A 27,633-nucleotide genomic window follows, 5' to 3' on the forward strand; every position below is an offset into this window, starting at 1 on the left:
AATCTGGGCAAAGTGACAGCCGAGAAGCTACTAGACAAGGTATCGTGGACCCATTCCGGCTCTCACTGTTGCTGAGATGTAGTCTGAGGGCGCCGAAACAAGGACTTTTCATGGGATAATCATGTCCACCAAAAGGCGCCGGTTACGCTAGGAAGCAGGGAAAACTAAATTAGTGTATCAATTCCGAATGTCTGTAGCCGTAAATCCGAGTTTGAAATTTCTGTAGCAGAGCCTCAAGGATCGCACAACTTTAAACGTCTAAGAGAACTTAGAAGTGACGACAGACTCATTGACAGTTCAAGTTACTTTGAATCGTCAGTCTGTTAGTGGGAGTTAAGTTCTTCACTATGTTCCTCATAGCCGACTTGTGTGTTCTTGCGCAACTCTTTCGACATATGTCGTTGGAATTGCTCGGGGACAAGATTTATCCAATGGATAACAGCTTCTTTGGGCCAAGTCGGCGCTGGCTGGGGTCCTTGGAGGTTTACAGTAGGTACGCCGATGTGGGACTATATGGGGTTGAAGATATGGAGAACATCTCGCTACGTAATGATGGGGTAAAACAACATGATAAAAGAGACGAAAGTGCCCTGTGGGTTTGTTTTTGAAGACGCCGGCGGCCATCGTCTTAGCCTGAGTGGGGGTCTCTTCTCGATGTTGAATTGACGTGGATGAGCCTCAACTCTCCGATGATAGTCCCCAGATGCCGCTACAACGCTTTACAGGGAGATCAATTATCGACCCGTACAGTTATATAGTTGTCAGGTCAATTGCGGTAGTTTATCGAAACTGTAAACAATACAGAATCTATAGAAGGGCAAATGAAATAATGGATATCCAATATGAATGAATACTGGAGCGGATTAACCCCGTAGTTTCTTCGGCCGAGTCATAGTATGATGATGACCGTAACCGGCAACTGAAATGAGAGCGGCAACTTATTACCAATTTATATCCAACTACAAGACACTCCAGATTTGAAAATCTGTCCTTGGGTATCCATAGGGAACCCATTTACCAAAAGGTATGGACGGCTGAAAAAGTCGGGAATAAGTCTATGGGGACGGGAGACAAGTTCCACCTGTGGGCACGGAGGCGGAAACGGGTTGAAGCAGGTCAAAAGAGAACAGGACTCTCTGGTCAGTAGAAGACAAAAATAAATAGACAAACTTGGGATATTTGAGGGCCAATTTAGCACGCCTTTCCCTAGTGTTTTTTGCAACCTGCTTCAATTGCCTCAAGCCAGATAGACTGATTACCTAACACATCTTCTAAGGTATCCAAGATAATAGGTGTTGCCTCTCTACCTCTCAAAGTCAAACACCCGGTTCATCATATTAATCCCCGAAATGCGCCTCAATATTTGCGTGGACATCCATTTTACGTCTAACAGCAAAAGGCTGCCTCCCAAAAAGCTCCTGAATGAATGTCACTGCCAATTGCCGACTGCCATCAAGATCCATGCCCCGTTACAACGCCAAGATGGACTAACCTCCAAGGGAGTCTGGACCCTCTGAAGCAAAGCCAGGGACTTTAAGCTTAAGTGCTTCGCCCATGTGCACACGCAATCAACCTCTAAATTGTCCTTTAATCCCATCATGAGACGACAGTTAGTTTTTGTTGCCCCAACAAAGAAAAATAACCTCTTTAGACTCAAAATTAACACGGAATGGCCAGATCTAGATCAATGTCACTCCCTTCAAGTGGCGACACCGCGATGCCAGGATCATTTGCTCCCCCCAGCCAATGAATGACGTCGATCGCCTCAAGAGGCCTCACAGCTCGTCAATAGAGCTTCTCAGTTCGAATTTAAGCGCCGACAGACGCCCACCCTCTTTGATGAGGATGCGCTAGATCACACAGCTCTTCAAATCAAGCTCCTGCAACAGCCGCCCAAGTTATAGCTCTGTCGCATTGCATTGACGCGCATCGCGCTTGTCTTGAATTGTGTGTATTTCTTGCTGGTGGATCGAATGATGCTGCTGCTGTCATAAACCTGAACCAACCTGAACCTGACCCCTCCATCACGTCTTGCGACTTTCCAAGTTCCAGGATTTCAACAACTCTCCCCTTTTCTCGTCTTCTACTCGTTATCCTAAACCTATTCTTTTTTTTGTATTGCATAATACCAAGATTGTATCTTTTTCCACATCCATACAAATCCAGACCAGATATTCGCAATCATGTCTTCTGGACATAATGTAAGTCCAAAAACACGCTTCAGGCGCATCATGGCATGCCCATGGCATTCTCCCTCTGCCGCCACTCATGGATACTGACAAAATCTCGAACAGGATCCGAAGCTCCTCTACGCTGTAGAGGGCATCAACGCCTATCACATTTCCAATGGCAAAGAGCAGTCCCTCACTCCCTCAGGACCTCAAACCCTGTCCCTCCTCATGGTCCCGACCTCATCTGGCTTTGTCGAACCTTCGGGCAGCGGTTCTGATGGAGAGGAGGACTTCTACCTGCACCTCCACCTGCCGCCTGAGCTCGACCTCCCTCTTCCCGCTACGACCCAGATCTACCACCAACCACCTACGAGCTATTTGATTCCTCGCTGGGATCTCGGCCCCGATAGCGGCGCTTTCACCAGGATCGAATTCCCTCCCTCCAACTCCAGGCCGGGTGTTCAGGAAGATGTCGATACTTTCGAGACCATCCTCGCCCAGTGCACTGCTTTCCTTGAAAGAGCAGCTCCTCCTCAGCCTCCAAGACCCTCCGAGAAGGCCCAAGCCAAGGCGCGCGAAGCAGCCGGCGAGCAACTCCCCGCTTACAACCCAGCTGACTACAACCCCGGAGAAGGATATGTCCAGGGCAGCCATAGCTCACATACTGGAGGCAGGATTGTCCTTATCGATGAGGAAGACGGCAGTGTCCTTGGAGAGTTGACCGATAGCTATCAAGTGGTGGAAGACAGCAAAATCAAACCCGGCTCCAAAGGTATGTACTGCAAATTTGACGACCATGCTTTAGGTTGCTAACATTGATACAGAGCCTGTCGAGATTGCTCTTCCTACCGACGGTGGCCAGAACATTTCTGTGCAACCTGTGTCGCAGCCGTGGGCTGAGATGGACATGCACCCTGCCTATAAAAAGTCAACCATTGTGAGCAGTGCAAGCAAGGCATCTCGCCTTATCGTCACAACTTCCGATGTTGTCTCTAGAACCCTTCAGAGCCAAGCCGACAGCTTCACCAAGAACACAAAGCCTCTCGCCAAGCCTGTGACATTTGCGCCTACAACACATGCGCATATTCGCCGGATCAACAACTTCTCCAACAAAGCAGCCACATTTTCGGCAACTACTGTGGGCACTATCGGCAACATGGCACAAAACCTGGGTGCAACTGTCACTCGTCGCAAGGATGGTAGAGCCAGGGGTTATGACAAGGACGGCAATGTGATTGATACCTATAAACCAGGTGTGCTGAACAAGAGCCTGATGGCCTTCAATACTGTCGTTGACGGTATTGAGCAAGCCGGTCGCAATCTACTCACCGGCACATCATCCAGCGTGACAACTGTTGTCGGCCACCGTTGGGGTGACGAGGCTGGTGAGTTGTCGCGCAATCTTGGCGGGGGTGTCAAGAACGTGGGACTTGTCTACATTGATGTGACAGGTGTATCTCGACGTGCCATCCTCAAGAGTGTTGCTAAGGGCATGGTAGTTGGCAAGGTCAAAGGTGGTGGTGAGATCATCGTGGGAGGCACTGATAACAACCCTAACTTTGAGACAAGAGAGGGCAATGGCCAGGGCTCACACAACACATATGGCGACAATGTGAGTATCGCCAGTGGATATGATCCCAACGGTAAGAAGCCTGCCAAGGGACATTACTGAGACGCGACGATTTCGGAACAGCGAAGCCTTCTGACTTGATTTGGCGTGGTCTATTTAAACATTTTGCTAGGCGGTAATGCGAATCGATCATTTATTAGTTCTTAAAAGCTGTGAGACTCTAGCAGAAACATTTCAATTGAGCTGTGACGAATAGTGTTACCTAAACATGAGGTTTGAATAAGGTACTGGTGTAAGTGAGTCGGTAGCACAGTATGAACTATCAAGTTCACGGTAGAGCGCGGGGCAGCTACGATCTTCGCGTCGCGCTCTCAGGAGCTTCCATCACATCGAATTCTATAAAATATTGATTTCTTCCTGTTACTGTCGCGCTATGTTAAAACACCAAGAGCTCAATAGTCACAATAAACGAGAATCCTTTGCGTCTGAGCTTGGATTTGGCTGAACGCCCGCGATTGGTAGTCAAGGCTCAAATTTGGAGCTTTAGATAAATCTTCAAGATCAACATCATCAACCCTACATAACAGACGTACGACTGCTTGGTTCATGTGCCGTTTTGAGCTTCTCGGCGTCATTATAATTATCTTGCGCGATATCGGGAACTCTATGAGGTCAAGAAAGGCTCAAGATCGGTACGTTTCCTACCATTGTCGTTCTATAAAGCATCACCGCTAATCATACCAAGCTCCGAACCAGAACCAGAACCACAGCCATGCTCCACGAAATCCTACTCTCCCTCTCGGGACATCCCTCCCCCCTCCTACGAACCGATGCAACTCAGCCTCATGCACTCTCCGGCGTATCGCCAGCCGAGCGCCAACTCCTCGCCTCAGCCGCCCACCTCAGCGACGTCCACATCAAACTCATCAGCTACACGGCCCAAGTAGCTAACTCGCACCCCTCGACCATCTGCCGAGCCGTCGCAACAGCCATAGACTCCATCCATCTAGCAGCCTTCCAGCGCAAAGTTCTCGATGTCGAGGCGAGCATATTACAAGATGACCCGGATCTGGTGGGAGCTTATAATATTGTGCCGTTGACGGCGGTGATAGGCGAGTTTAAGGACTGGACTAGGAGGATGGAGTGGCTTTGGGAGATGGTGCAGTTCATGCTGGCGAAAAATAAGAAGGGGGAGACATGCCACGGCGCTCAGCTCATGGATCGTCTACGGCTTGAGCTGCAGAGTGGGTATAGGGATGTTCAAAACACAGCTATGAGTCTTGTTACAGTGGCAGAGACAGCATGGCTAAAACAAGTTTCTGCTTGGATATTATATGGAAGACTTCCGAGCTTTGGAGGTGACGATTTCTTCGTCCAGAAGGTCGAAGAGTCCGAAAACGTAGGTCTTGTTTGGCGCCTTTGCAAAACATTGCTAACGGAAGCAGGAGTACATATCACGGTCCAGCCTATTACCAGCATTCGTGACACCAGCTACAGCTTCGTCCATGCTCTTCATCGGAAAATCTCTAAATCACATACGAGTCAAGAGCAGCGTTGACTCAGGCCTTCGTGGCCTAGATCACCTATCATCAAAGCTTCAAGAATTATCCAGCCTCTCGTTTCCAATAAAAAGCACCAGCTTCTCGAGGGCCATCATTGCGGTCCGGATATCTCTCTCTGAAAACACGCTTCAAAAACTCCTCCCGTTAGCCAAGGTGACGGAAATGCTACAGTTATTGCGAGATTTCTTCCTCCTCGGTCGCGGTGAATTTGCAATGCAGTTGACCCACGAGGCAGATGAAAAAATACGCAGTCGTTGGAGGCGAGCAGATAACTTGGCTTACGAAAAAGGTGACGGTCTGAAGAACGTGACGGTCAAAGAGGGTGAAGTTGCGGCGGTTCTCGCAAGGACGTGGGCTGTTCTAGCATCTATGCAGGGCCAACATGCTGAGGAAGACGAACAACTTGAGCTTGCTCGAGATCTTTTACGACTGAATCTCACCAAGAGCAAGGCGACTCCGAATTTTGGTTCGGGTTCAGGTCTCAGCCGTGATGCTGTAAGCCTCTTATCCGAGTCGCCTTTTCGCAACCTCCTTTTCTCTGTCCCGTCTTTACTGTCCATCCAGATTCCTCCACCACTGGATATGGTACTGTCACCATCAGACATACAGATATACTCTTGTATCAACGCATATCTACTATCAATGCGTAGAGCGCACATTCGCCTTACGGATCTCTGGAAGATTACATCCTTGAGACGTCAATATCCAACCGCAAAAGGTGACCGAGAACATATTATCCTTCTTCGAAAGCGATGGACATCTCGGTCGTCTTCAATGCGTAGCTCTTGGACAACTGCAAGTGCTGCCATATTCTTCCTAGCGGAAACAGAAGCATATCTCCAGACTGAGATTGTTGCTGGGCTATGGGAGGGCTTCCATGAGTGGCTGACAGCCAACGACCCCAAGCATGGGCAGTCCAGAGCACCAACACCAACCAAATTACGAGATGAATTAGGGGGTGCTGATGAAGATGAGGAAGAGGAAGATGACTTATGGCTAGGCAATGAAAATGAAAAGCCTACAGGTCAAGATCATACTCCCAAAACACGAGATTCAACGCCTCCCCAAGATCCTCAGACTCTTTCAACAGCTCATCGCCTGTACCTTCGCACTCTCATTCATCGTCTGCTTCTCACTCAGCCAACATTTACCCAACCTCTATATAACCTCCTCATCCACATCGATCACCTCGTCGCCCATCTACATCGTCTTCACGCTATCTATACGTCAATAGACCTCGAGACAGATGCCGGCGTAGTCGATGCCTTTGTCGACCTTGAGTCTGAAGAACGTGACGTCAAGCGCCGTCTTCACGACATCGAATCCCGTGTCCGCTCTGGCATCGAAGACGTCGTCGCCGCCCTTCGCGCTCTCGAGTCCGACCCCATCTTCACAGCCGAATGGGAGGGCGACACAGCTCCCGCCACTGCAACTGAGGAAGACGACGATGATCAGCGAGACGGCAGAGCCCGGGACACAGATGATGCAGAGGAACGAGGTGGCTTCACAGCTGCACGAGTTGGTGGCATCAATCGTCTGCTCATGAAGCTCGACTTTGGCACATGGTTCGGCAGACCGGACGGCCACGATGATGTCGAGCAGCTGTAACTCGACCGCTTCTGGCGTCTCTACGATTATCGTGTGGGATAGGATAACGAGCTGGTTAGACTTACATGGACGTCAATGGCAGACTCTTTCATGCCAAGGCACGTCTGCAGAAATGAAAAAGAGACGGACGTTTCCCCCGCATCTGTGGCGTTACGGATGGCACGATTCACACGTCCCCCGATGCATCTCGAGCTGGCTTGACAGGGGTTGCAGATGGGGGTGGGTGAGGGTTTTTCTTCCCGCTATCAAACCCAATTGAGTGGATGGAGGGGACTTGACTACCTTGAGCATTTGAGTTATACCCATGGACCAAGTAGACATGCAGCTGCAAGAAAATTTTGCGCAATATCACAAGAACTCTGTCAATTTTGCCTTCGTGTCAGGTCATTATTGTATCTCTTCCCAATCGTGCAGCTTTAGCCTGATAATAGCGTAAACTGGCTTCGTATGTGTCTCGTACAATCCAATGATTCTGTAGTGATTCAATTCTCTCCAAGCCATGCCCATTGTCATATCTGGGGTTAAGAGGCGTAGTCCAATCCGGGGTAAACAAAGACACCGGTTAATACCAAGCCAGGCCAGATCATCAATCCAAAGTTGGGCTTTCCCATTTCTCATAGTCCTATCCAAAAACTCCCAAGCGCCTCGCATGCTGTAATCGTGGGGGATGATATTTCGTATCCCGCAAATGCCCGTCCAAAAACCTCACAGCCCAACCAGTCTGTGGTGGGTGAGTACAGTAGATAACAAAACAAGAAAGAGTCCAAATATGTACATGTCTGTCTGTTCATGACGGGATAAAAGGTTTGTTAAAACAAGAAAAGTAGAAGTGTGAAAATTGTGCTCTTATACCAACATATAGTATCCTTTCTGTAATCAAGATTCCATAGATGTTCGTATAGGAAATATCAGAGATAGCGGTCGATATTATCTCCGCTGTTGCTTAGACTTTAATACGCAGCGACAGGCTTGCGTCCAAATCTTAATGCGCCACGGCTCGAAGAGTGTTCTTCAGAGTGGCGTCGTTGGAAGAAGCTGTGCATAAACGAGCGAGGGTTTGCATGGTTTACATCGCCAGTGTCCCTGCGGATGGCTCGGTGTGAGGGTTTCTTAGCTTGCCATCGCTCCTTGATGCAGTCGTCGACCAAGGAAATAAGGCCAGTGGCAATGATGACACTAAAAGCTCTGTTAGTTTAATTACAATCAAGGAGTTTCATCGTGACTTACTCAGCCACGTCGGTAATGGCGTCGATGATGCTACTGTCACTAATCCAGATGTAGCAAGGGGTAACCCAAGCTCCAGCCATCTCATCGTCCAAAATCTGGTTGGGACTTCGCATTTCAGGAACGATATGGGCGACGGGTGTGCCATGTCCATCTCGGACGAGGTGGAATGAGACGACATTGAGGTTCTTGTCAATTACACGCTTCCAGGCGTATGTGTGACCCCACCACTCGAACTCGTATCGCTTGTTGGTGCGTCCACCTCGCCGTGCAATATCCACGCGAGCATAGTTGCTGAACTCGAGCTTGATTCGGTTTGTAGGTACCATTCGTGCCTTGGGCTTAGGCTTTGGTGATTCTGATTTCTCCGTGTGATGCGAACCGGACCATACGGAGGCGTTATCAGAAGTTGTAGAAGCGTTGGTGCCATTGCCGAACTTGAAGATTGAAGAGTTGCTGGAGGTCGGTCGGTGAAATGGAGTGGCCATTGTCCGCATAGCGGAACTCATTGACCTTTGGAGGGCAGGCCGTGCTGCAGAGACAGTACTGGTCGGCGCTGGAGCATATGCACGCTTAGAGTTGCAAACCTCTCGACCAGAGTCGCGGCAGTAACGGCGGAGAGAAAATTCTCGGCGAGCTAGGTCGTGCATGCGCAGGTGGAATAGCTGGACTGCAAGCGTGCGTCGTGTATGTCCAAAAGGAACAACAGTATCGACACGGAGATTCATGTTGCCGTCCGAAGTACAATCATCATGGCGTACGGCAAGTCTGTCCAGTGAAGGGAATAGACGGCCAAAATCTTGAGGTGTAGATGGTCGGCAGGGGCGTTCGTTAGAAGTTCCGCGATAAGGAGGCAGCACTGGAGGAATATGAAGCGACTCAGGGTCAGATAGAATATAGTCCTTGTCGGCGTCTTCCTGGTCATCCTCTCTGTCGTCATCGTCATCGTCTTCATCGCCGCTTTCCTCCTCCTCCTCCTCTTCTTCCTCGTCATCCTCAGTTTCAAATTCTACCTCTTCGCCGCCCACTGGCAAATCTCGACACAAGGGTGCCATTTCAGATAGGACCGAGTCGTATGTGGCGATAGAGGAAGAGGTAGTATCGAATCTGCGCTCAATGGTTGTTGAATTCATAGCTGCGGTAGGTCTGTTCCTTTGAGGAGCATCAAGGCATTTATTATTAGACCCGGAAGCCGAGTGGAAAGAAGTAGGGGCCGTTGATTGAGAAACTTCTGAGAAGTAGGAGTCCCGGCGTGAATCAGAATCGGAGGGGGCTGGAGATGTAGTGATGACGACTTTCCGTTGTCGCCGTAATGATGGTTCGGCTGTCATTGTGTAATAGTTGTCAATTGGGCAAGGTAGAGTGTTGTGGTATCCAGAGTGGTTGATGTTGAGGGAGCAGTAGAGTTTAGGAGTGTGTGTAAGTGCTGTAAATGCAGAGCTTCAAGTAAAGATGCTCGAAGTAAGGGTGTGGCGAAGCGATACTTGAGTTTGTTTGTATGTAGCGTGTGGTATATGACACAGCCAGCTTCAATCAGGTTGAGTCAGAGTCGAGAGTTGTGAGTTTGATAATAGCGTAGATGGGGAGACAATCGAAAGGGATATATCTTCTTCACCTTAGTCGGTTCTGCCTTGATATGGATATGTATGGTAGACTAACGGCGGACGTTGGTCGTAGGTGGGGAGGGGGGCTTATTTGGTACCGAGCCTGACCTTAATACGCAACCAGTGGAGCTGTCGAGAAGCCAGGGGTAAGAAGTGTGTTCAGGCATGGACTTGGACTCATGGCCACATCAGGAACCTGGCGGGACGGACCACTTTTGGACCACCTGTCAACTCGGGCCACGGCGGGGGAGACAGTGAGAAGTGGAAGAAACGCCTCGCCGCGCCCCGGCCTCAGACCTCATCTCGCAGACTCGTGCTTAACCTTCAATAGACACCCCCTAGTGTCTCTTGTATGCAGCCAGCAGTGACACTGTTGCAGCCCTAGTATCTCTGGGCTGCACTTTATTATTGTTGGCTGGAAGAGACAGGTAGGTGTCGGCAAAGACTGAGCAGTACGTTGCGTTGCCCTTAATTAAAGCATTGCTACCGTAAAGTCAACGGTGGGCAGACAATCGGGTCACAGGCAGCGCCAGAAAAAGTTGGTCACTCTTAGGGAGGCGACTTCAACGGTAGGTGGCTGAAAACCCCAGGCGATGCATTCCAGATTTTGACACGCAACCGACTGTCTGTATCGGGGACAGGCGCCTGAGGCATGACGCTCTACAGTAGGAAGTAGATGACTCTAGTCCTATCCGCGGACCGTACAACACGTCTTCCGTGGGGGAGCAGAGCCAAAGACTGCCCCGGATGAGATCCCTAGTGTGCATCGGCCAGTGCTCGGCCACTAGAGTGAGCAAGAGGGTGCGCGTGTGAAGACGTTGTGACGGTGTACCACACGGGGACAGGCCACAGCTAGGGTGCAGTGGCTGTTTGGAGCTCATGTCGAGCTCATAGTCACACCATGGGTGGGCTGTTTCCTCCGTCCCGTCGATTCGGTCTTCCTGGGGTCATGGCGACAATCATTTCTCAGTCAGGATGGCGGATTCTGATGCCCGCCGATCGATGGGATCTCACTGAAATGGTGGTCGATCAAGGATAGCGTCAGTAGAGGTCTGTAAGCTTGATTACTAGAGTTGTCTCGACTGCAGCGATGAAGATGGTCGTCAACAGAACAGAGAAGTTTTTTCAGGGTGGTCTCGGACCAAGGCCGAATAATTAACGCACTTGCGTGCTTCGTTAGAGGTCATTGCCTGCTGTACGGAGGAGGTAGATGAGCACAGATCCGTTTCTCTCCATGCTTGGAGGACCCCTAACGTTACCACCCGCCAATCTTTCACCACCACGCAGAGCCAGCTGTGCTCCCCTTCAGGTTCCCCCACGAAGCCCTTGCCCTCTGTATCTCAGTGCAGTATTTGGTGGAGCGAGGCGTGCGAGGCTGTTGAAACTCGGCTCGTCGTGTGTTGGCTTACGACCCATTTATTCTTAATCACTGATGAATCCGAATAAGTAGGTAACGTGCTCTGGCACTGGACGTCTCAGGACCATGACCCAAAGGAGGAATGGCGGATTTCTGGGACACGTCCCGGCTGGTTGAGTGCGTGCATGTGCACTGTGTAGCCTAGCATTAGTACTGTACTGCACGGTAGACAGGCTCTCTAGGCTCTGTAAAGTCCGGTCAGTTGCCTGGCAAAGGTTCGTTTGTTGGATGTTTGTGCTGATTTTGGGGAGAGTTCCTGACTTTGTGATTGAGATGAGGAGATATTGTTTTTCGAGATGCCTCGCTTAGGTCACGAGGTGATTTGAGTCATCTCTCCTTCCTCCATTTTCTAGAGTGTTTTCCGATTATCTTCCCGTGTCGTCCTCCATCTGCGGGTTTGATTTACATCACGGAAGGTGCCAGCTGCGATAATAGGTGTCTCAGGCTTCAAGACATGCCACCTGAGGCATCACGAATGCACATGCACAGTAAATATTTCTTTCTCATATTCTATCCGAGTCAGTCAAACGTCAATTTTGTACTGTATCAACTTCGAACTTCTGGTTAATACTGGTAGTCATCTGAGTTTATGAGAAGTTACCTACCTATCCCTATTCCTGGTTCCCGTCTGTGTATCATTACGCCAGATCCTTGCATCTTTGGGGTTTTCTTCACCATCCACTAAGTTACTCCATACCATTTTCAGCTTCCACCAACCAAGCCTGATCTTGACCATCCAAGTCAATTCTTCACTCAGCATTCATGGATCTCTTTGGCTTCTCTCATTGATCCAGAATGTCTAAGACCACCCCGGTGACCCCGGGATCTCATATGCAAGGCCGATTGGATCCCACGGCATCTCACCTCTTCGTTTTCTCTCGCTCTAGGTTGCATAACCTTGAATAGTCGAAAGGTAGGTATAGGTAAGGTAGTTTGGGTCTACCGCTAACACTAGAATCTCATGATCGAACGCGTCAGCCTTCTCTGTCTGCCGTGTGTGCCTCGTTAATGAGGTTGAAATTATCTATCTATTCGCTGGCAATGTCGGTGACGAGGCTGTAATGATGATTCAACTCAACAGAGCCACATCCTTTGACATGGCCTGCGGTGAATGGGGATGCCAGGCTGCGATGTCCTCTACTCCGCCATTGACTAGTCTTAAGTGCTTCTATTTAGGGAGATGTCATGACAAGGGTACGCTAGGCAAGAGCCTACTAAAATGATCGCTGGTGGTCCATTATCAATTTCACTATCCACAGTTTACAACATCAGCCTCGGCGATTTGTCTGCTGCGCCAGATGGATTTGCTAAGGTAAGCTGCCAATAGGTTAATTGACTGAATCAAATCACTGGCCCGTCCCGCTCCATACATATCCCGGCGTCAAGATTCACGCGGCGGGTCGGCCAACTCATTCATGACTGAGCTGGCCCATGATACACACTTGGACAAGATGTCACAGGGCAGCTCGTCGAAGGCAGCAATCACGAAGCACGACAGCTATGTCTCTTCTTGCTGTCGTCACAAATGGATCGTCAGTATGGGGTTTGGCGGATGGACTCGGTATTTCTCAGAATTCGATCTTGACACCCAGGGAATACCTTGCTTTGGAACCCAACACCTCCATCATCATGCGTCCTAGCGTGTAGGACTTGAGGCGCCTTCTACACTTTGAAGCATTCAGGTTTCATACACGTCACTATTCGTCGTTACACTATCAAATTGAGAGTGAGTCGTACAACATTTCTGTACACGCTGCCAGACTTTCTCAATTACACGACCGACATGGTCTTCAACCTAGGTTCGGGCACTGTTTGTTGTACCCTGCCTGGGGAAGCAAGAAAACTTTGGGACCTTGACCCTAAGTGATAAAAGAACTTAGGCAAGTCAGTCTACACTCATGGGGGGCTCTTTGGCGAGTTCATTCTGGCATCCTGCTTTAACCTCTGACGTTTTCTTGCTCCCAAAGCCCTGCAGCTTCATCCCACCTCTTGGTTCGCATCGCACGCGCTGAACATGCAAGCCAAAGGTGATTTATGACCACCAAGTCGACCCATCGAGATGCAGTCCTTGCTCATGTGTTGACAGCCCATTCGTCGTCGGGGGCTCTGGCCCCTGTTTAATGAAACGATTTGGCCAATCGCAAGATCAGTCTTCTCCTCTGGTCAAACGAGCACGCAAACTAAGATCGTGCCCATGGCCTGGGACTCATTTCAATCATCAAGTCGTCGTATTTGGAGGTCCCTTGGTATTGCGTCGTTCCTGTGCCTGACCATCATGAGGCCGTAATCTTGGAACGAAGGAACCGTCTGCTAGAATCTTGAAGAAACGGGACTTGCTTACAGCATCCCTTTGACTACCCAATCAGAGCAGATGCAGACACATTTCCACTTTCGCTCACCTACACAAAGCTGTAGTTGCGGATACACCACTCATCAGAATCTTATGTCGTCATGTCACAAGCACCGCAGCTTCTTTGGTAAGCTTCGAGTCTCGAGGTCACCGAGCTGACCTCACTTTGTCTCAGGCCAGACCCAATCTTCTTCATCATCTCGACCTAAGCCGCTTGTTAGCGCAGTTGATCTGTTTCCTCGTCCATCTTTCACTACTGCACCTAGCCGAGACCAGCAGGTCGGCTTGACGCAATGCTACGGGAACTAAGCTAGCGACGTACTGTAACTTTCGAGATGCAGTTACTCAATCCAGAAGTTGAAAACATCATGGCCCTGAGTTGATTGGGCTCATAACGAAGGCTTGGAGTGAAGCTTAGAGGCATATAGAGTCTGGCCTCAGAATCGATAGCCGCCAACAGCACCTCGACCATGATAACCGAGCGTAGCCACATACCCTAAGTTCAGGCTGAGAAACATCTGACGCCTCACTTTCCGCCTGAACGTACGGCTGTTTTCCCCGCGCTTCTCTTCATATTCACGTGTTGGAGATGGAGGTACCGGCCCGTCGGTGGAATATGCCACTATCAGGCTCCTGCACAATGAACAAGAAGTCCCCTCGAGGCGAGAACAGTCGATGCATGGATGATTTGGCTCAGTTCCGAATGGACGACAGCCGGACCTTCGGACCCTGCACCTTTTCTGCCGCCTCTTCCCATGCATCTGCGCATTGTGCCTAACAACTTGATGGGAATCAGCTATTTGTTGAATCATGAGTGTAGGTCACTGATACGCGAGATTTTGTGTACAAGTTGTCCTGTGCGTTTCAACGTGGGCCATGTCCATCCTTTGCCTGCCGCCGTGACCACGCGATCCAAGTTGAGCATTATTCATCAGGCATTAAGTTAAGCTATCCTATCCCCGTGCGCAAGGTATCTTGCTAGTCATTATGAAATCTTTTTCCCTACACTTCCCGATGCTATTAAGGGGTGACCTGACGAACAGATCCTCCTATCACTCCACCCATGGTCACGGAATCTGATGAGTTCACTCGTATTCTTCCTGCTTACACAAACTTCAAATCTCGAAGCTCCAAGACCTCGTGTCCACCATCATCTTTTTTTTTTGATACTGTCCCATGCGAATTATGTACCCTTTTAGGTAGCATGCCATGCGCTTTTGCAATACCATCCACCTGTCAAACTGTCATCCAAGATATGATTTGATGCTCAATTCTCCGCCATATGAAGGTCTTGCCGATCGAAGTAACGAAGGACACCGTGCTTCCTTGCGCTTATACAATGTAACTCTCCAAGGCCTCAGTTGTAGCCGGTCAGAGATAGAAACGTGGCCGTGGAACCGCTGCATCGACGGCCGGGCCGTGCCTGAAATAGATGATGTCTCGGATTCATGCGAGACTTTGTTTAACAGAGACCATCATGGGATTCTCAATGTGTGAGATGCTGAAAGTGAATCTGAGAGGTGGCACAGGATAAGACGCATTGGTCGATACCTAACATAGCCTACTGAATCGAACTGCTTTACAACTAACTAAATCTCTCATGTTCCACTCATGTCCTACAGTTTCTTATCTGAGCACACACCTCGCTGCGCATCATTTCCTTCTCCTCCTGTAACGCTCTCGAATCCTGAACCCACCATTCAACGCCTGAGGATACAGCCACGGCCCAGCTACCAGTCTTGAACTCATCCTATTATTCGTCGTCATCATCATCGTGGACATCTTTTCCTAGAGATAGCCATCGCCCTCGCTACGCCATCCACAGCTGCACTAGGACTGGCTGTTCCAGCCAACCCAGCTCCGCGGCATGACGCGCCAGATCTTGACCTCTCCACTACGAAGGTCATCAAGCTTGAAGCTCTCTACCTTGACCTTCTTGCTCTCACGACCTTGCTCCCATGCGCGTACCTTCTTCTTGGTGCCATCCCACTCAGATACTACAGCGACGTGGTCCGGTTTGCCCACCTCGGCAGAATACTTCGCGTGCATAGGACCATGCTTGCCTTGAAACTTGGCGTTGCGGATTGTAATGATGTCGCCAGCACGAATCACGTCGTTCTGTTGAGTTGATGCATTGGCCATGTTTGAATAGACAAGGGCACCGTAGGCACGAGTGCCAACAGGAGGAAGAGCATCCTTATAAGGCTTGAGAAGTTCTAGAACGAGACCTTGAGGAGTGCCGTCCGCGACAACAGAGTCTTTCTTGGCAGCTACAGCCGTCGAGATGTGGCGACCAAATCGCTCATAAAACTCTTCCATCTGATCCTGGCGGAGGGGACGCGGCGGGGGCTCGTGGCGTTGCTCAAGTTGAACATCTGATGCATCGTAAGGGTCGTATCGAATTGTCAAGAAGGTTTGTGAGTAGTCTTGATATAAGATAAAGATTTCGCGAGTTATCGTCGTTTGTTGGCCGCCATTGGTAGATGTCGACTCTTCGGCCTCAAAGTAAATATCTTTACGCCCCTGGAGAACGGGAGGTACTTGGTTAGATTGCTTCCACCAGCCACTCTGGATAGCCAGGTCCAAGTCATTCGCAATAAAACCTGACTCCATCGACATTGATGGTCGGTGGACATCCATAGATCGTCTGTTTCCGGCAGCAGCCCTCGAAATGTCTAAAGATTGTCGCCCTGAAGTACGACCTGCTGGCACACCTGGAGGGGGTGGAGGTCTTCGATCTAAAGGAGAAGTAACAGATGGCGATTGGGGGAAGATACCCTCCTCTTCAATCTTGGGCGTTCTGGGGGCGTAACCATGTCCTCCAGGAGGTGCTGAATAATTGTAGGGATCATAGTCTTCTTCCAGGCGAGGCGACTGAGGCGGCTGAGGAGGAAGTAGACCTGCAGGAGGGGGAGGGGGAGGTGCCGCGCGTGGCACGTCAATAGACTGTCGCTTGTTATCCGTAGGTGGAGGCGGTGGAGGAGCAGCGCGAGGTGTATCAATTGATTGCCGCATATTCTCAGGAGGCGGCTGCGAAGGGACAGGCGGTGGAACAGCTCTGGGGGCCGTGCCTGTGGGAATAGGGGGTGGTAGTTTAGGAGGAGCATCTGAGACTGGCGATAGAATACTGTTATCTTCAAGGCTTGATTCACGGGCGTGTGACTTCAGAGCGTCTTTATGGGGGGCTGAAGAAGCAATATCCGTATCGTAATCACCCTCATACTCGGTAAGTTCCTCAGCTTCTTCTTCGCCAGCCTGAGGAGGTCCCCTGGTATGCTGTGCATGAGAGTCTTGGGTGGACTGTCGACGAAGACCACCTGGTGGAGGCGGGGGAGGCGGCCGACTCTGCGCTGGTAGAGCTGGTGCAGACCCTGGAATAGGTGGCGGCAGTCGACTTAATCTATTGCTAGCATTGGATTTAGGAGATGTAGGGCTGAACTCCTCGCGGGTAGGGGACAGTGGTGGCGATCTCGCAGGCAAGTGAGGGGGTTGAATTGGCGGCGGTGCCATAGGAGGAGACCTTGCGGCAGCTACAGGGCCTTCTCGATCGCTATCACGGCCACCAGAGAGCTCATCGCCCGACTGAGATCCTTCGGACTGAGACTTCACATCGGCGGGAGGTGCGGGAGGAGGAGGCCGAGCTGAAACTAATGAGAATTACGATTTTCTTCGAACGGGCGTTAACTTACATTCAGATGGCACAGGAGGGGGTACTCCTCGACTACCGGGAATAGGAGGAGGGCCTGCTGGATCTCGAGGAGGAACTGTGTGACGGTTAGCATCCAAACTAGGGAAGATCTTGATATCTGATGGGACATACCCGTAGGTGCAGTGTGAGGAGCGGGAGTAATGTCACCCTCTGCTTCCTCCTCTGCCATCTCTGCATGCTCTGGAACTCGGGGCGGCTGAGACGGCACAGGAGGTGGTGGCGCTCGGGCAGCTGGTTCATGTTCCTCAGGACGGGATGGCTCCTCAGGTTTACTTGAACCGCCAAATCCAGGCAAAGCCATCATAGTGGGAACAGGTGGTGCAGCATGGCTGGTTGGCGATGCCTCCTCGACAGTTTCGTCGATCGATGTTCGCTCTGGCTTTGGGGCCTTCTTTTTTTTGGGAGGCGGCGCTGGCGCTGGCATAGGGGCACCAAACATGCCATGGAAACCCATACCACCACTCATCTTGGCCATTCTCGCCCGTAACTCCTCTTTACGCCTGACTTCAGGATCCATTTCCTCCTCCTCTTCCTCTTCCTCGTCCGCTTCCTCGCTATCCTCCTGCCTTGATGTTGGTGCCTCAGGGGGAGGACCCGCGTGTATAGGCAATGCAGGTGCTCGTGGTGCGTTCCTAGCCACACCATCACTATCATCCCGCTCCGCTAAGTCATCATTGCCTTCGGTTGTGTCACCCGCGCCAGACATATCCGCCTCATTACCATCGTGGACAGGTTCCACTGCAGGTCCCTTGGAAGACCTACGGCGTGGAGGTGGAGGCATGCGATTTTGTCGTGGCTCGTCCATAGATGTTCTGACCTCAGTATCCTGTGTGTCTCTGCGCTCGAGAGGAGCATGAGGCTCTTGAGGTGAAGCCTCCGCCTCCACCGGAGTATCAATATGCCCAACACTCTCGCGCTTCTTCTGAGGCTTTTTCGGTTTCTCCTTCTTGGCAGCAAGATCGGCATGTCGTGCCGCTTGCTCCTGCTGCTGCTTCTGAAGCAGTGCAATGCGCTCCTTTAAACTTGTAGGCTTAGGTTGATCTTCATCTTCGCCACCCTGACCTTCACTTGGCACAAGTCCGGCCCTCTCGGCCTGTCCTTGGGTTTCTGCCTCCCGCTCCTTGATTTCAGGATCCTCGTCGCGCCGGTACACCTTGGCGGTTGGGGTCTGCTGCGGTGGAGGTATGAAAGCATTGCGACTGGGAGGAGGAGCCACAAACGGCTTCTTTATAAAACCTGTACCGGAGCCAGCCAGGCCACTTGGCTTAAAGGGCGCAACAGGAGGCGCTGCGGGCTTGTTAAACGCCGCAATGCGATCCTTGAACGAGCTAGCAGGAGGCTTCTCTGCCTTGGGGGGAGGCCCGGAGGGCTTGGGCTTTGGCGAAGCGGCAGCCGGAGCTTGAGGAGCGGGGGCTGGAGGCTCGGGTTTAGGAACTGCAACAGGCGGGGGAGCTGTAGCCTGAACGGGTTCGGCGGGCTTTGAAGTAACAGGCTCCGGGATGGCCGGGGTAGCCGGTTCGGGAGCCGACTGCTTATGTATGGGTTCATGGGCTTCTTCGATCTCGGGCTCAGGTTCGGGCGCGGGGATTGAAGGAGCCTCTTGTTGAACAGGTGGCGGTGGGGGAGAAGCGATATCGTCGGCGGGTTGAGCAGGTTCGGGCTCTTTCTTAGTACGGGTTCGAGCTGGACGAGGAGGTGCAGTAGGCTCAAACTTCTCGACAAAGTTTCGAGGGAAAATACCCTCTTGCTTCACGCCGTGGTCGTCGACATATTCCCCGCCATACCAGTCGGCGTCCTCCTCATCAGTAACAGTGATGACCTGGCCGATACTAAAGTTGAGGTCGTCCTCATGAGGCGATGAGTACTCGTAAATGGCCTTGACTCTGAATGGCGCGGCCATTTTTGCTGGTGATTGATCCTCTGGAAGCTCTCTTGCAGGACAAAGGCTGCCCGAGGCTGGGATCAAAGCTTCTCTGGGTGTGTGGCTGTATGGAGCAACAAGGTTATAGTACGTGGATTAGGTAGTCGTAGGCTAGTAGGTCAACAGCTTTGCTTGCTTGCTTGCTTGCTCGCTTGATTGAATGTGGGGCACGACAGGGGGGCGTCGTCAGCGGGATCAAGTGAGGCGGGGGAGGATATAGCGATGAGTTGCTTGAAGGCGCAGTCTATGTAGGAAGGCGATTGCTCGGTTTTTAATATGCGATAGGAAGTATTAAGTGGGAATGAATGCTCGGATCCTCAAGAGGAAAAGCATGAGAGAGAGATGAGATGGTGGTTGCAAGGAGGAGGGTGGTGTTTAGCGGAGCATAGGCCTGGAGCTGGGGCGTTTGTCGACGTCAGCGCTATGAGCCCGTCACTCCGTCCATCTCACGGCTAAACGTGTTAGGCGCGTGGATGATGGTACTTCCAGTTTAGCTGGTAGGGAAGTTTCCAGTTCAGTTATAGTCGGTTGATGCCTAGTTCCGATGATGGTCGGTCATGACTATCACGATAAGACTTACGTTTCTTTAGGGAGTGAATGGTAGTGATGTAAGACAGGCAGCAGAGCCTACAAAATTGGGGAAGCAATCACGAGTTGATTTTGGGCGCATTGGCTTCGCATTGAGCTTTATCTTTAATTCGCGGCGTCGTACGTTAGTTATCTCTTACTATGGCCGAAGAGTCCGAAACGAGTGCTCAAGGCATGACAACATGGGGTAGCTAGTAGAAACACTGGCTGGGCTTCTAAAACAAACTAGCTAATTGTCCATGCGTTGTATCAAGCATGATGATGAATAAACACTGGCCTGTCATACTTTGGAACCATTGCTTATGCCGTTTCTGTTATATAAATGTAACCAGATGAAAAAAGTGACTGATGACTGCTCTTTGTTTGTGCTACAGTGCATCATCATAGGGATCCATGATGGAGACTCGATTCTTGTTTGATTGGTTGATTGGACTTTTCAATGTCCCGAGGCCGCCATTAAAACATTCACCACCAGGCTACTTTCAGCACTAACCTACCTACATTCATTATTTTGTCATCAGCTGATAGGGTCCAATTGTTCTGGCAGTCAGTCAGTCTCCCCTCCTTCAGTGGATTGCCACTTGCTAAACAGAAGCCCCTCGGGGAGCAAGAAAACTTAGGACTTAAAAAGAAGGTGTTAAAATAAACTTAGTAAAAAGTCCCTTAAATTTAGGCTAGAATTACCTTAATAATTTTATCGTTTAGGGTCAAGGTCCTGAGTTTTCTTTCCTCCCCTAGAGACGCAGCGGTTGCGGGGCACAGGGTCATTTCTGGATCTTTCTGAGCTCCAAATTCGAGTTGCCTTTTCTCAAGACCATAATACTCATTAATTATGGCCTCAACATCCAAACAACCCCCAAAGGGTATTCTCAAGAAGCCCAAGTCTATCAAAGAACGAAATGCCGACCCCCGAGAAATCGCCATAGAGCATGCCAAGATCATCCAGCATCGTAAAGACTTGGAAGCAGAAATACTCGATAGCTTGGTCCTCCTCTCCGAATATCCTCTCGTCCGCGAACAACCTTACAACGCCTCTAATCCTTCTCCATCTGATGTCGCCGACTTCAAGGCTCATGTGCGACTCTTCCAACCTTCAGACTACGACGACCTCGTAATCGAGCGCAATGTGAACGAGCTTTGCGGTTACACCCTCTGCTCGCGACCACGAAGGAATACGGGTCCGGGCGGTCAATGGAAGATTTCCAACGGGAATATCATGAAGCGTGAGGACCTAGAAAAATGGTGCTCCAACCAGTGCGCTCGTCGCGCTCTTTATGTCAAGGTGCAGCTTAACGAGACAGCTGCCTGGGAGCGGGCAGGTATCCCAGATATTGAGATCGACTTACTCGACGAGGACAAATCGAAGGAAACGGAGGTTGACAGAGCTGCCCGCGAGCTTGGTCAGCTTAAGCTCGAAGAGCAAAGACAAGCAGCTCGAGATGAGGCCGCCCTTGCTCTTGAGCGGGGTGAACCAGATGCATCGCAAAGCAAGAGCAAGAAGATGAATATCACACTGAAGGAGAATGATCCTAAAGCGCCATCCGCTGCGCCTGACAAACCAGAAGTCTACGATGACGAACATTTACTCGTTGAGGGCTACAGAACAAAACTCAACTTGGAGGATAAGAAGAAAGATTGATGAAGCCATGTTTTAGTTGTGTGTAGCCTTTATTCGTAGGATAGGCGTTGGGCGATTTTTGTATCATAAGCAGGGCCATAATAAGGATAGGAAGATACCCCATCATGACACTACTAGATACTGGTCGCATCGATGTAGACAACAACATCACAGTCCCTTGGCTCAGTTCCTGAAACGTGCGAACTGGCCTTGGACAAGGTCATATTCACAGAAGCGAGGAGAGTAATTGGCGATCAAGCGTCATCTCTGGAGACATCCAGAGAATCAGCGACACCTTGGGGGGTCGAAAGATCTTTCTTTGAGACCTATGCACTCACTGTCCTAAGACGCCAAGTAGTAAAACCCTGTAAATGCCAGACACCCATCATAATAATCCCAAATACCAATTTTTTAGTCGCGGCGAGGGCGGTCGCCATATCGTCGTCCACCACGCTCGGGAACCTGCTGCTGAGTGACGGGGATGACGTTGACGGGAATAGACTCGAACTACATTGATTGTTAACATCTTGTCCATTTTGTTCAACATCGGAAGGGCACATACGCCAAGGTGCTTGAGGAGATCCTTGGTCTCGCCATCGACGTCGAGCTGGCCGCTCTCGGAGTTCTGGGTGAAGTCCAGAGCAGAGACCTCAGGAACGTACTGATCCTTGCGCTCACGCTCCTCCTCCTGAAGCTTGAAGGAGATACCGCGGACGGGTCCACGCTGAATTCGCTTCATCAAGTGGGTAGTGTAGCCGGCAATCTATTAAAAATCCTGAATCAGTTGCTGCCCTTCGTTGTTTTTCGTCGAGCCGGTATTTCTAACCTTGTTGCGGAGGCGCTTGGAAGCAATGATAGCGATCTCATCACAGATACGCTTGTTGGTCTCGAAGTCCAGGGTGAGCTTGGGGTAGTAACGCTCAATGATGACCTTGGCGGACTTCTTGACAGTCTTGGTGCGAACGCGACCCATTTTGGCGGTATTGGACTGTTGGACGTTGGGCGATAGGTTTGAAGAAAGTCGCTGGTGTGAGATTTCCGCTACAGCTAGAATTTTGGTGTTGAGTGGGTGGGTCGCTCCTTCCTCGAATTTCTAACCCTAAACAAGATCACGTGTGTGTGTAGCGAACCATTCCCGCTTAGCTAATACCTAGACCTTAGAATCAATCTGCTACATTATTGGTCCAGAATGTTATGCATTTATGCAAGCTTGCATCCTTTTTCATAATATGTTTGAATGTGCAGGTCTTCATGACAGATCGACAGATGTAACTTGGGTAATTGCTTCAATTCTATTTGTACAGTTGTTTGGTACATATTTTCTCTAGATATCAGAGAGGTTTAAATGACATTGATATACATCGCCTCAGCCCTCATCCATAACCCATGCACTTTATTGCTTGTTGTCGTTATCAAGGCCGTAGTTCTTGGAGCTGCTCACAGCATCCTCTTCGGGAGTAGAAGCAGTCCCATCACCAATAAGCTCATTAGCGACACGCTCGGCTCGCCAAGGATCAGCTTCTTCACTCGTTTTCTTGAGTGTTTGCTTTGTCGCATTGTACACTTTAGCACGGCCCTGAGCTTCTCTAGCAACAAGTTGGGCCTCGGTGTTAGCCTCTCGGAGTTGCAGCACGACCTTTCCACTAGGGTCGACTGTTGCAGTCTCGGGGCTAACATATGCCTTGGCACCACCAAAGGTTGTTGTGTCAAGGTGTGTAATGCCAGTGAGCATCTTCTTGTTCTGCGAAACCCTTTGACGGGAGTCTCTGGTATTGAACTCGTTGTCTCCTGGGGGTGAGTCGGCCACGAAACCGCCAACACCAAGTTTGGCAGGTGAGGGGCCTTGCCTGGGGTAAACTACTCGAGAGAGCACGGGAGTGCGTTGTTTCTGAGGTCCATAGACAGGGTGGTTCTCCATGTAGGAGTTTGTTCTCAGATAACTAATGCCAGCAGAAGGATGGCTAGGAGGAGGTCCAGACTTTCCGTAAGGGCTCTCAGCAGCCGCATTGTCTCCAGCGGCGAGGAAGGTCTGGATAATGCCAACAGGCTGGCCAAGAGGAGCAAGGTCAAGGAACTTGGAGACCAGGCCATAGAGTGTAGCACGATCACTTCGCAGAGAGCGCACATAGTCTGTAAACTGATCCTCAGTGATGTCTTTAGCCCGGATTCGGTCTGGCGCAGTCTTGCCCTGTTCCATGGCAGCCGTGGCTCGTTTGGAGTTAAGAGACTCAGCAAGTCTCGTTTTGAGCAGCTGTCTGAACTCAGCTCGCTTAGGTCGTACTTTTTTGTTAAGATATCCGATAAAAGCACCCTCAGTCATCCTAGCCAGCCATGGTCCTCTAAACTTCCATCGCTTATCATCAACTCGTCCTTGACGATACTCGGTAAAATCGAGGTCCTCCTCAAATACGGATTTTCGCCAAGCATCATTCCTCACAGATATGCCGCTTCTCTCGTTTCCTTTGGGGATCGAAAGGGGAATTCGCATTTCCTGGAACTTCTCAAGAGAAAGAGTATGGTCGGCAGCAGAGGCGAAATCAGTGACACTCTCGATAGAATCGACCTCATTGACTCGGATCAAGGGTGTTGAGCTCGTTAAGGTGGACTTGAGAGGAAATGGTCGCTTAAAACCCCAGTCACCCTTTTCCCGGGACGAAAGAGGGGATGTAATGGACTGGTGCTGCGGGTATTGTCGTGTCATCGTGGGAGACTTGTGATCGCCAATGTGCAAGTTTGTCGACTGAGGCTCAGGTAACGGCTTTGGGAGGGAGAATAATCGAGAAGATCTCAACAATGCCCCTCCGGGCGAAACAGCGCGAGAGCTCATTTCGACTCGGAGACCGTTTGGCGAGCTCAATTGGCTTGCCCTTCTGGTATCTTCGTGACGAGCAGTACCTGGACGTATAGCTGAAGTCGACGAAAATTCGCTGGAGGTTGAAGCTTGGGCGGGATCTACCGATAATGGCCCGGACGGTGCATCATTGGCCAATCAGCCCAGCGCTTCGCTCTTCGTCTGACAGTGCTGAGCCCCACTGAAACCCTGTCTCTCATTGATACAACTTCCCATTTTATTGAAAACCCAGTCAAGCGACTAACACGACGAAGAGCAGAGGAGCATTTTATTATTTCTCTTCTTCTATTGTGGCACATCTGGGCTAAAGCAGATGCAAGCTATCAAGAGAATGGCGTCGTCATCAAACATTTACAAGTCACCTGCCTTGACGCACGAGCTTGTCGCAAAATGCTCCGTGAGTCTCACAGTGGTGATAGCTTCACTTAGCTGTTGAAGCCAGGGTCGAGGGGTCTAAGACTAATTCACATATTTCAACGTAGACAACAAGAGCTCGGGCATCAATATTGACTCTTCCTCATGGCATCGTACAACTTCCCATGTTCATGCCTGTTGCAACTCAAGCGTCTCTAAAGGGCATCACCCCTGAACAGCTTGAAGAGACTGGTTGCCGTTTATGTTTAAACAACACCTATCACCTCGGCTTGAAACCAGGACAAGAGGTCTTAGATGCGATAGGCGGAGCGCATAAGCTTCAAGGATGGAACCACAACATTCTGACTGACAGTGGAGGGCAAGTTTTCCTCTACGAGGGTGAGAAATCCCAGGCTAACGTTAACTTCTAGATTCCAAATGGTCAGTTTGTTAAAGCTTGCAACTATTACTGAGAAAGGTGTCGAATTTCTCAGCCCGCATGATGGAACACCCATGTTACTCACACCTGAGCATTCCATGTCACTGCAAAACAGCATCGGCAGCGACATTATGATGCAACTGGACGATGTCCTTGTCACAACTTCGCCTGACAAAGCACGTATGCGCGAGGCCATGGAGCGAAGTGTGCGGTGGTTAGATCGATGCATTGCAGCTCACAAGAAACCAGAGTCCCAGAATCTCTTCTGCATCATTCAGGGAGGTCTCGATCTCGACATGCGACGAGAATGCTGCCGCGAGATGTTGGCTCGCGATACCCCGGGCATTGCCATTGGTGGGCTGAGTGGTGGTGAGGCCAAGGCTGATTATTGCAGAGTTGTAGCAGCTTGCACAGAACTGCTCCCTGACCTGAAGCCGCGATACGTCATGGGCATTGGTTACCCTGAAGATCTGGTGGTGAGCGTTGCGCTAGGAGCCGACATGTTCGATTGTGTGTGGCCAACAAGAACAGCCCGATTTGGCAATGCAGTCACAAAACATGGCGTCTTGAACATCCGTAACAAGAAATACGCTACTGATTTCGGGCCTGTCGAGGAGGGTTGCAACTGCATGGTCTGCAAGCCAACCGCTGATGGAGGAATGGGTGTCACTCGAGCATTTGTCCACCACAACGCCTCAAAAGAGACGGTAGCGGCGCACCTGCTGACCATTCACAATGTCTACTATCAATTGAACCTTATGCGACAAATCAGGGAGGCCATTATGGAGGATCGATTCCCTACATTCGTGCGACAGTTCTTCGCTTGGCTTTATGCGGATAAAACAGAGTATCCCGAATGGGCAGTTGGAGCATTGAAGGGGGTCAACATCGATTTGACAACGGAATAGAAGCATGCACAGCAATCAAGAGGCGTTGGTTAAAAAGTGAATTATGAATAATGAATATGATTCTATATACGAAGGCGCTTCAAATGCCAAGGATATCCTGATAAGACTGCGCATTGTTCATGAGTTTCCCTACAGCACTTCATTAAATAACCCGGATAAGTCGTTAGATCCACCACGTCTTGTCGGAACCGAGAACTCGAGAATAAGCTTCATCGATTCTCGGTTTAATCATCATAAGCGCCCTTACAGAGCAATAGCCAGAGCAGCAACGGCAGCGAGGACAGCGCCGAAGCCGACACGGGCGGAAGAAGCACTGTTACCGCTGTCGGTGCTGGAAGGCTGAGCAGGAACTGTGACTGTGACGGGTTCATTGTTCTGCTCGCTAGTGGAGGCATCGTCGCCAGAGGCTCCAGTCTGGCGAGAGCCGGAGTCCTCGGTGGTGTTGGCCTCGTCGGTCTCGCTGGACCCAGAGTCTTGAGTGCGGGTAACAGAGGGGGAGCAAACGTCGTCGAAGCGGTCGCAGAAAGTAGCAAGGTTCTTGGCGACTATTATCGGGTTAGTCCAAGCTCAGATTGTTTCAAAGAGACACATACCAGAGTAGGCTGTCTTGGGCTCGCCAGTTCGGGCCCAGTCAGCGCAAGTGGAAGCATACTTGTCGAGCTCATCGGTCCAGGTTCGGCGGGAGCCAGAGCCACGGCAGCTTGTAAAACGTTAGTCTGTGTCATTTTCAGCTGTTTAAGTGAATAACTTACCAGTAGCACTCGGCCTGCTCTCTGGGAGGAAGCTCAGTAAACTGGCGATCCTCAGCTGTGCATGAAGTGAAGATATCGAGCATGTACAAACAGGCTGCAGCGTATGTCTGCTCAGCAGGGCTGGTAGCGGAAGTAATGGTGGAGAGATCTTCATCATCTGAAGTTGCTGTAGGACGGCTACCGCTGGCAGAACCACCAGAACCGCCAGAACCACCAGAGCCACCGGTACATTTGGCGTTCAATCTGCAAGCGCTGTACAGAGTGCCATAAGCTAAAACAGCTTGTTAGCACATTTCCTTGTTCTCATGACCAGAAGGAAGACTCACCTTCGTATTGAGAGGTGTTCTCAGGAGCCTCATCCTCGAGGTAGTTGGAGCAGACAGAGTAAAGAGGAGCAGCGTTACTGCTTCCATCACAGCATGCGCAAGCAACGAGGGCTGAAGGATCAGCAGTCGCAGCAGCGTCGAGACCACCAACAGAAGAAACACAGTCCTGGACAATTCCTACAGCTTGCTGGCAGGTCGAGTATTCGGGGTCGGTAGGGTTGATGGCGTTGTTCTGGAAGACATGGGGACCCAAACCGAGGGCAGCAAAAGGCATCGATGTGATCTGAGCAGCGGCGCCGCTGGCCAGGACGGAGAGAACAGCACCCTTCATTGTGAGGATTGGATAATCGAGATATGAAACTGGTGAAAGTCGAATGTCTTGACACAATGTTAGGGGTCGATGTCAGGTCCAGGGCAAGACAGTCACTCCTACAGATGAATATGAGCGAAAAGCAGCAATTCCTTCAAAAAGCAATCCTCGGGGATGGAGGGCCGACGGTCGGGCATTTATTCACGACGCCGACCTGAGCTGAACAGAGCTTCCCTTTTCCTTTCCAGGGTCGGCTCATCGCCTCGCTCCATTGACAAACACAGACTCTGGACACACAGGACGCTAGGAAGCTTGCGGACAGGGTGATGAGCTAGCTCCGGGCTTCACGCA

The 27,633-nt window shown here is 50.6% G+C and overlaps 9 protein-coding genes across 9 annotated transcripts; 4 read left to right on the top strand and 5 right to left on the bottom strand.

The window, feature by feature from the left end:
* Positions 1–2,183: 2,183 nt before the first annotated feature.
* On the top strand, positions 2,184–3,843 carry FPRO_10601 (uncharacterized protein; the record flags this gene model as incomplete). The annotated part of the gene is made up of 3 exons (XM_031231581.1): positions 2,184–2,201; positions 2,295–2,943; positions 2,996–3,843. The coding sequence occupies 3 exons, from the start codon at positions 2,184–2,186 to the stop codon at positions 3,841–3,843; spliced, it is 1,515 nt and encodes a 504-aa protein (XP_031081604.1).
* A 670-nt stretch (positions 3,844–4,513) lies between these two features.
* Positions 4,514–6,911, top strand: FPRO_10602 (uncharacterized protein; the record flags this gene model as incomplete). Its single annotated transcript, XM_031231582.1, has 2 exons — positions 4,514–5,140; positions 5,187–6,911. The coding sequence occupies 2 exons, from the start codon at positions 4,514–4,516 to the stop codon at positions 6,909–6,911; spliced, it is 2,352 nt and encodes a 783-aa protein (XP_031081605.1).
* A 950-nt stretch (positions 6,912–7,861) lies between these two features.
* On the bottom strand, positions 7,862–9,466 carry FPRO_10603 (uncharacterized protein; the record flags this gene model as incomplete). The annotated part of the gene is made up of 2 exons (XM_031231584.1): positions 7,862–8,087; positions 8,139–9,466. The coding sequence occupies 2 exons, from the start codon at positions 9,464–9,466 to the stop codon at positions 7,862–7,864; spliced, it is 1,554 nt and encodes a 517-aa protein (XP_031081606.1).
* A 5,870-nt stretch (positions 9,467–15,336) lies between these two features.
* FPRO_10604 (uncharacterized protein) lies at positions 15,337–19,115 on the bottom strand (the record flags this gene model as incomplete). The annotated part of the gene is made up of 3 exons (XM_031231585.1): positions 15,337–17,147; positions 17,196–17,270; positions 17,327–19,115. The coding sequence occupies 3 exons, from the start codon at positions 19,113–19,115 to the stop codon at positions 15,337–15,339; spliced, it is 3,675 nt and encodes a 1,224-aa protein (XP_031081607.1).
* A 1,441-nt stretch (positions 19,116–20,556) lies between these two features.
* Positions 20,557–21,363, top strand: FPRO_10605 (uncharacterized protein; the record flags this gene model as incomplete). Its single annotated transcript, XM_031231586.1, has 1 exon — positions 20,557–21,363. One exon carries the CDS (start codon positions 20,557–20,559, stop codon positions 21,361–21,363), a length of 807 nt encoding a protein of 268 aa, XP_031081608.1.
* Positions 21,364–21,753: 390 nt separating this feature from the next.
* FPRO_10606 (putative ribosomal protein L17.e, cytosolic) lies at positions 21,754–22,315 on the bottom strand (the record flags this gene model as incomplete). Its single annotated transcript, XM_031231587.1, has 3 exons — positions 21,754–21,849; positions 21,905–22,105; positions 22,169–22,315. 3 exons carry the CDS (start codon positions 22,313–22,315, stop codon positions 21,754–21,756), a joined length of 444 nt encoding a protein of 147 aa, XP_031081609.1.
* A 420-nt stretch (positions 22,316–22,735) lies between these two features.
* On the bottom strand, positions 22,736–24,169 carry FPRO_10607 (uncharacterized protein; the record flags this gene model as incomplete). The annotated part of the gene is made up of 1 exon (XM_031231588.1): positions 22,736–24,169. One exon carries the CDS (start codon positions 24,167–24,169, stop codon positions 22,736–22,738), a length of 1,434 nt encoding a protein of 477 aa, XP_031081610.1.
* An 816-nt stretch (positions 24,170–24,985) lies between these two features.
* FPRO_10608 (putative tRNA-guanine transglycosylase) lies at positions 24,986–25,894 on the top strand (the record flags this gene model as incomplete). Its single annotated transcript, XM_031231589.1, has 1 exon — positions 24,986–25,894. One exon carries the CDS (start codon positions 24,986–24,988, stop codon positions 25,892–25,894), a length of 909 nt encoding a protein of 302 aa, XP_031081611.1.
* A 243-nt stretch (positions 25,895–26,137) lies between these two features.
* On the bottom strand, positions 26,138–27,303 carry FPRO_10609 (uncharacterized protein; the record flags this gene model as incomplete). Its single annotated transcript, XM_031231590.1, has 4 exons — positions 26,138–26,439; positions 26,488–26,594; positions 26,647–26,917; positions 26,973–27,303. The coding sequence occupies 4 exons, from the start codon at positions 27,301–27,303 to the stop codon at positions 26,138–26,140; spliced, it is 1,011 nt and encodes a 336-aa protein (XP_031081612.1).
* Between the last annotated feature and the right edge of the window lie 330 nt (positions 27,304–27,633).

Source organism: Fusarium proliferatum (genome assembly GCF_900067095.1).
Source record: "Fusarium proliferatum ET1 genome assembly, contig: FPRO_scaffold005, whole genome shotgun sequence".
NCBI lineage: Eukaryota > Fungi > Ascomycota > Sordariomycetes > Hypocreales > Nectriaceae > Fusarium > Fusarium proliferatum.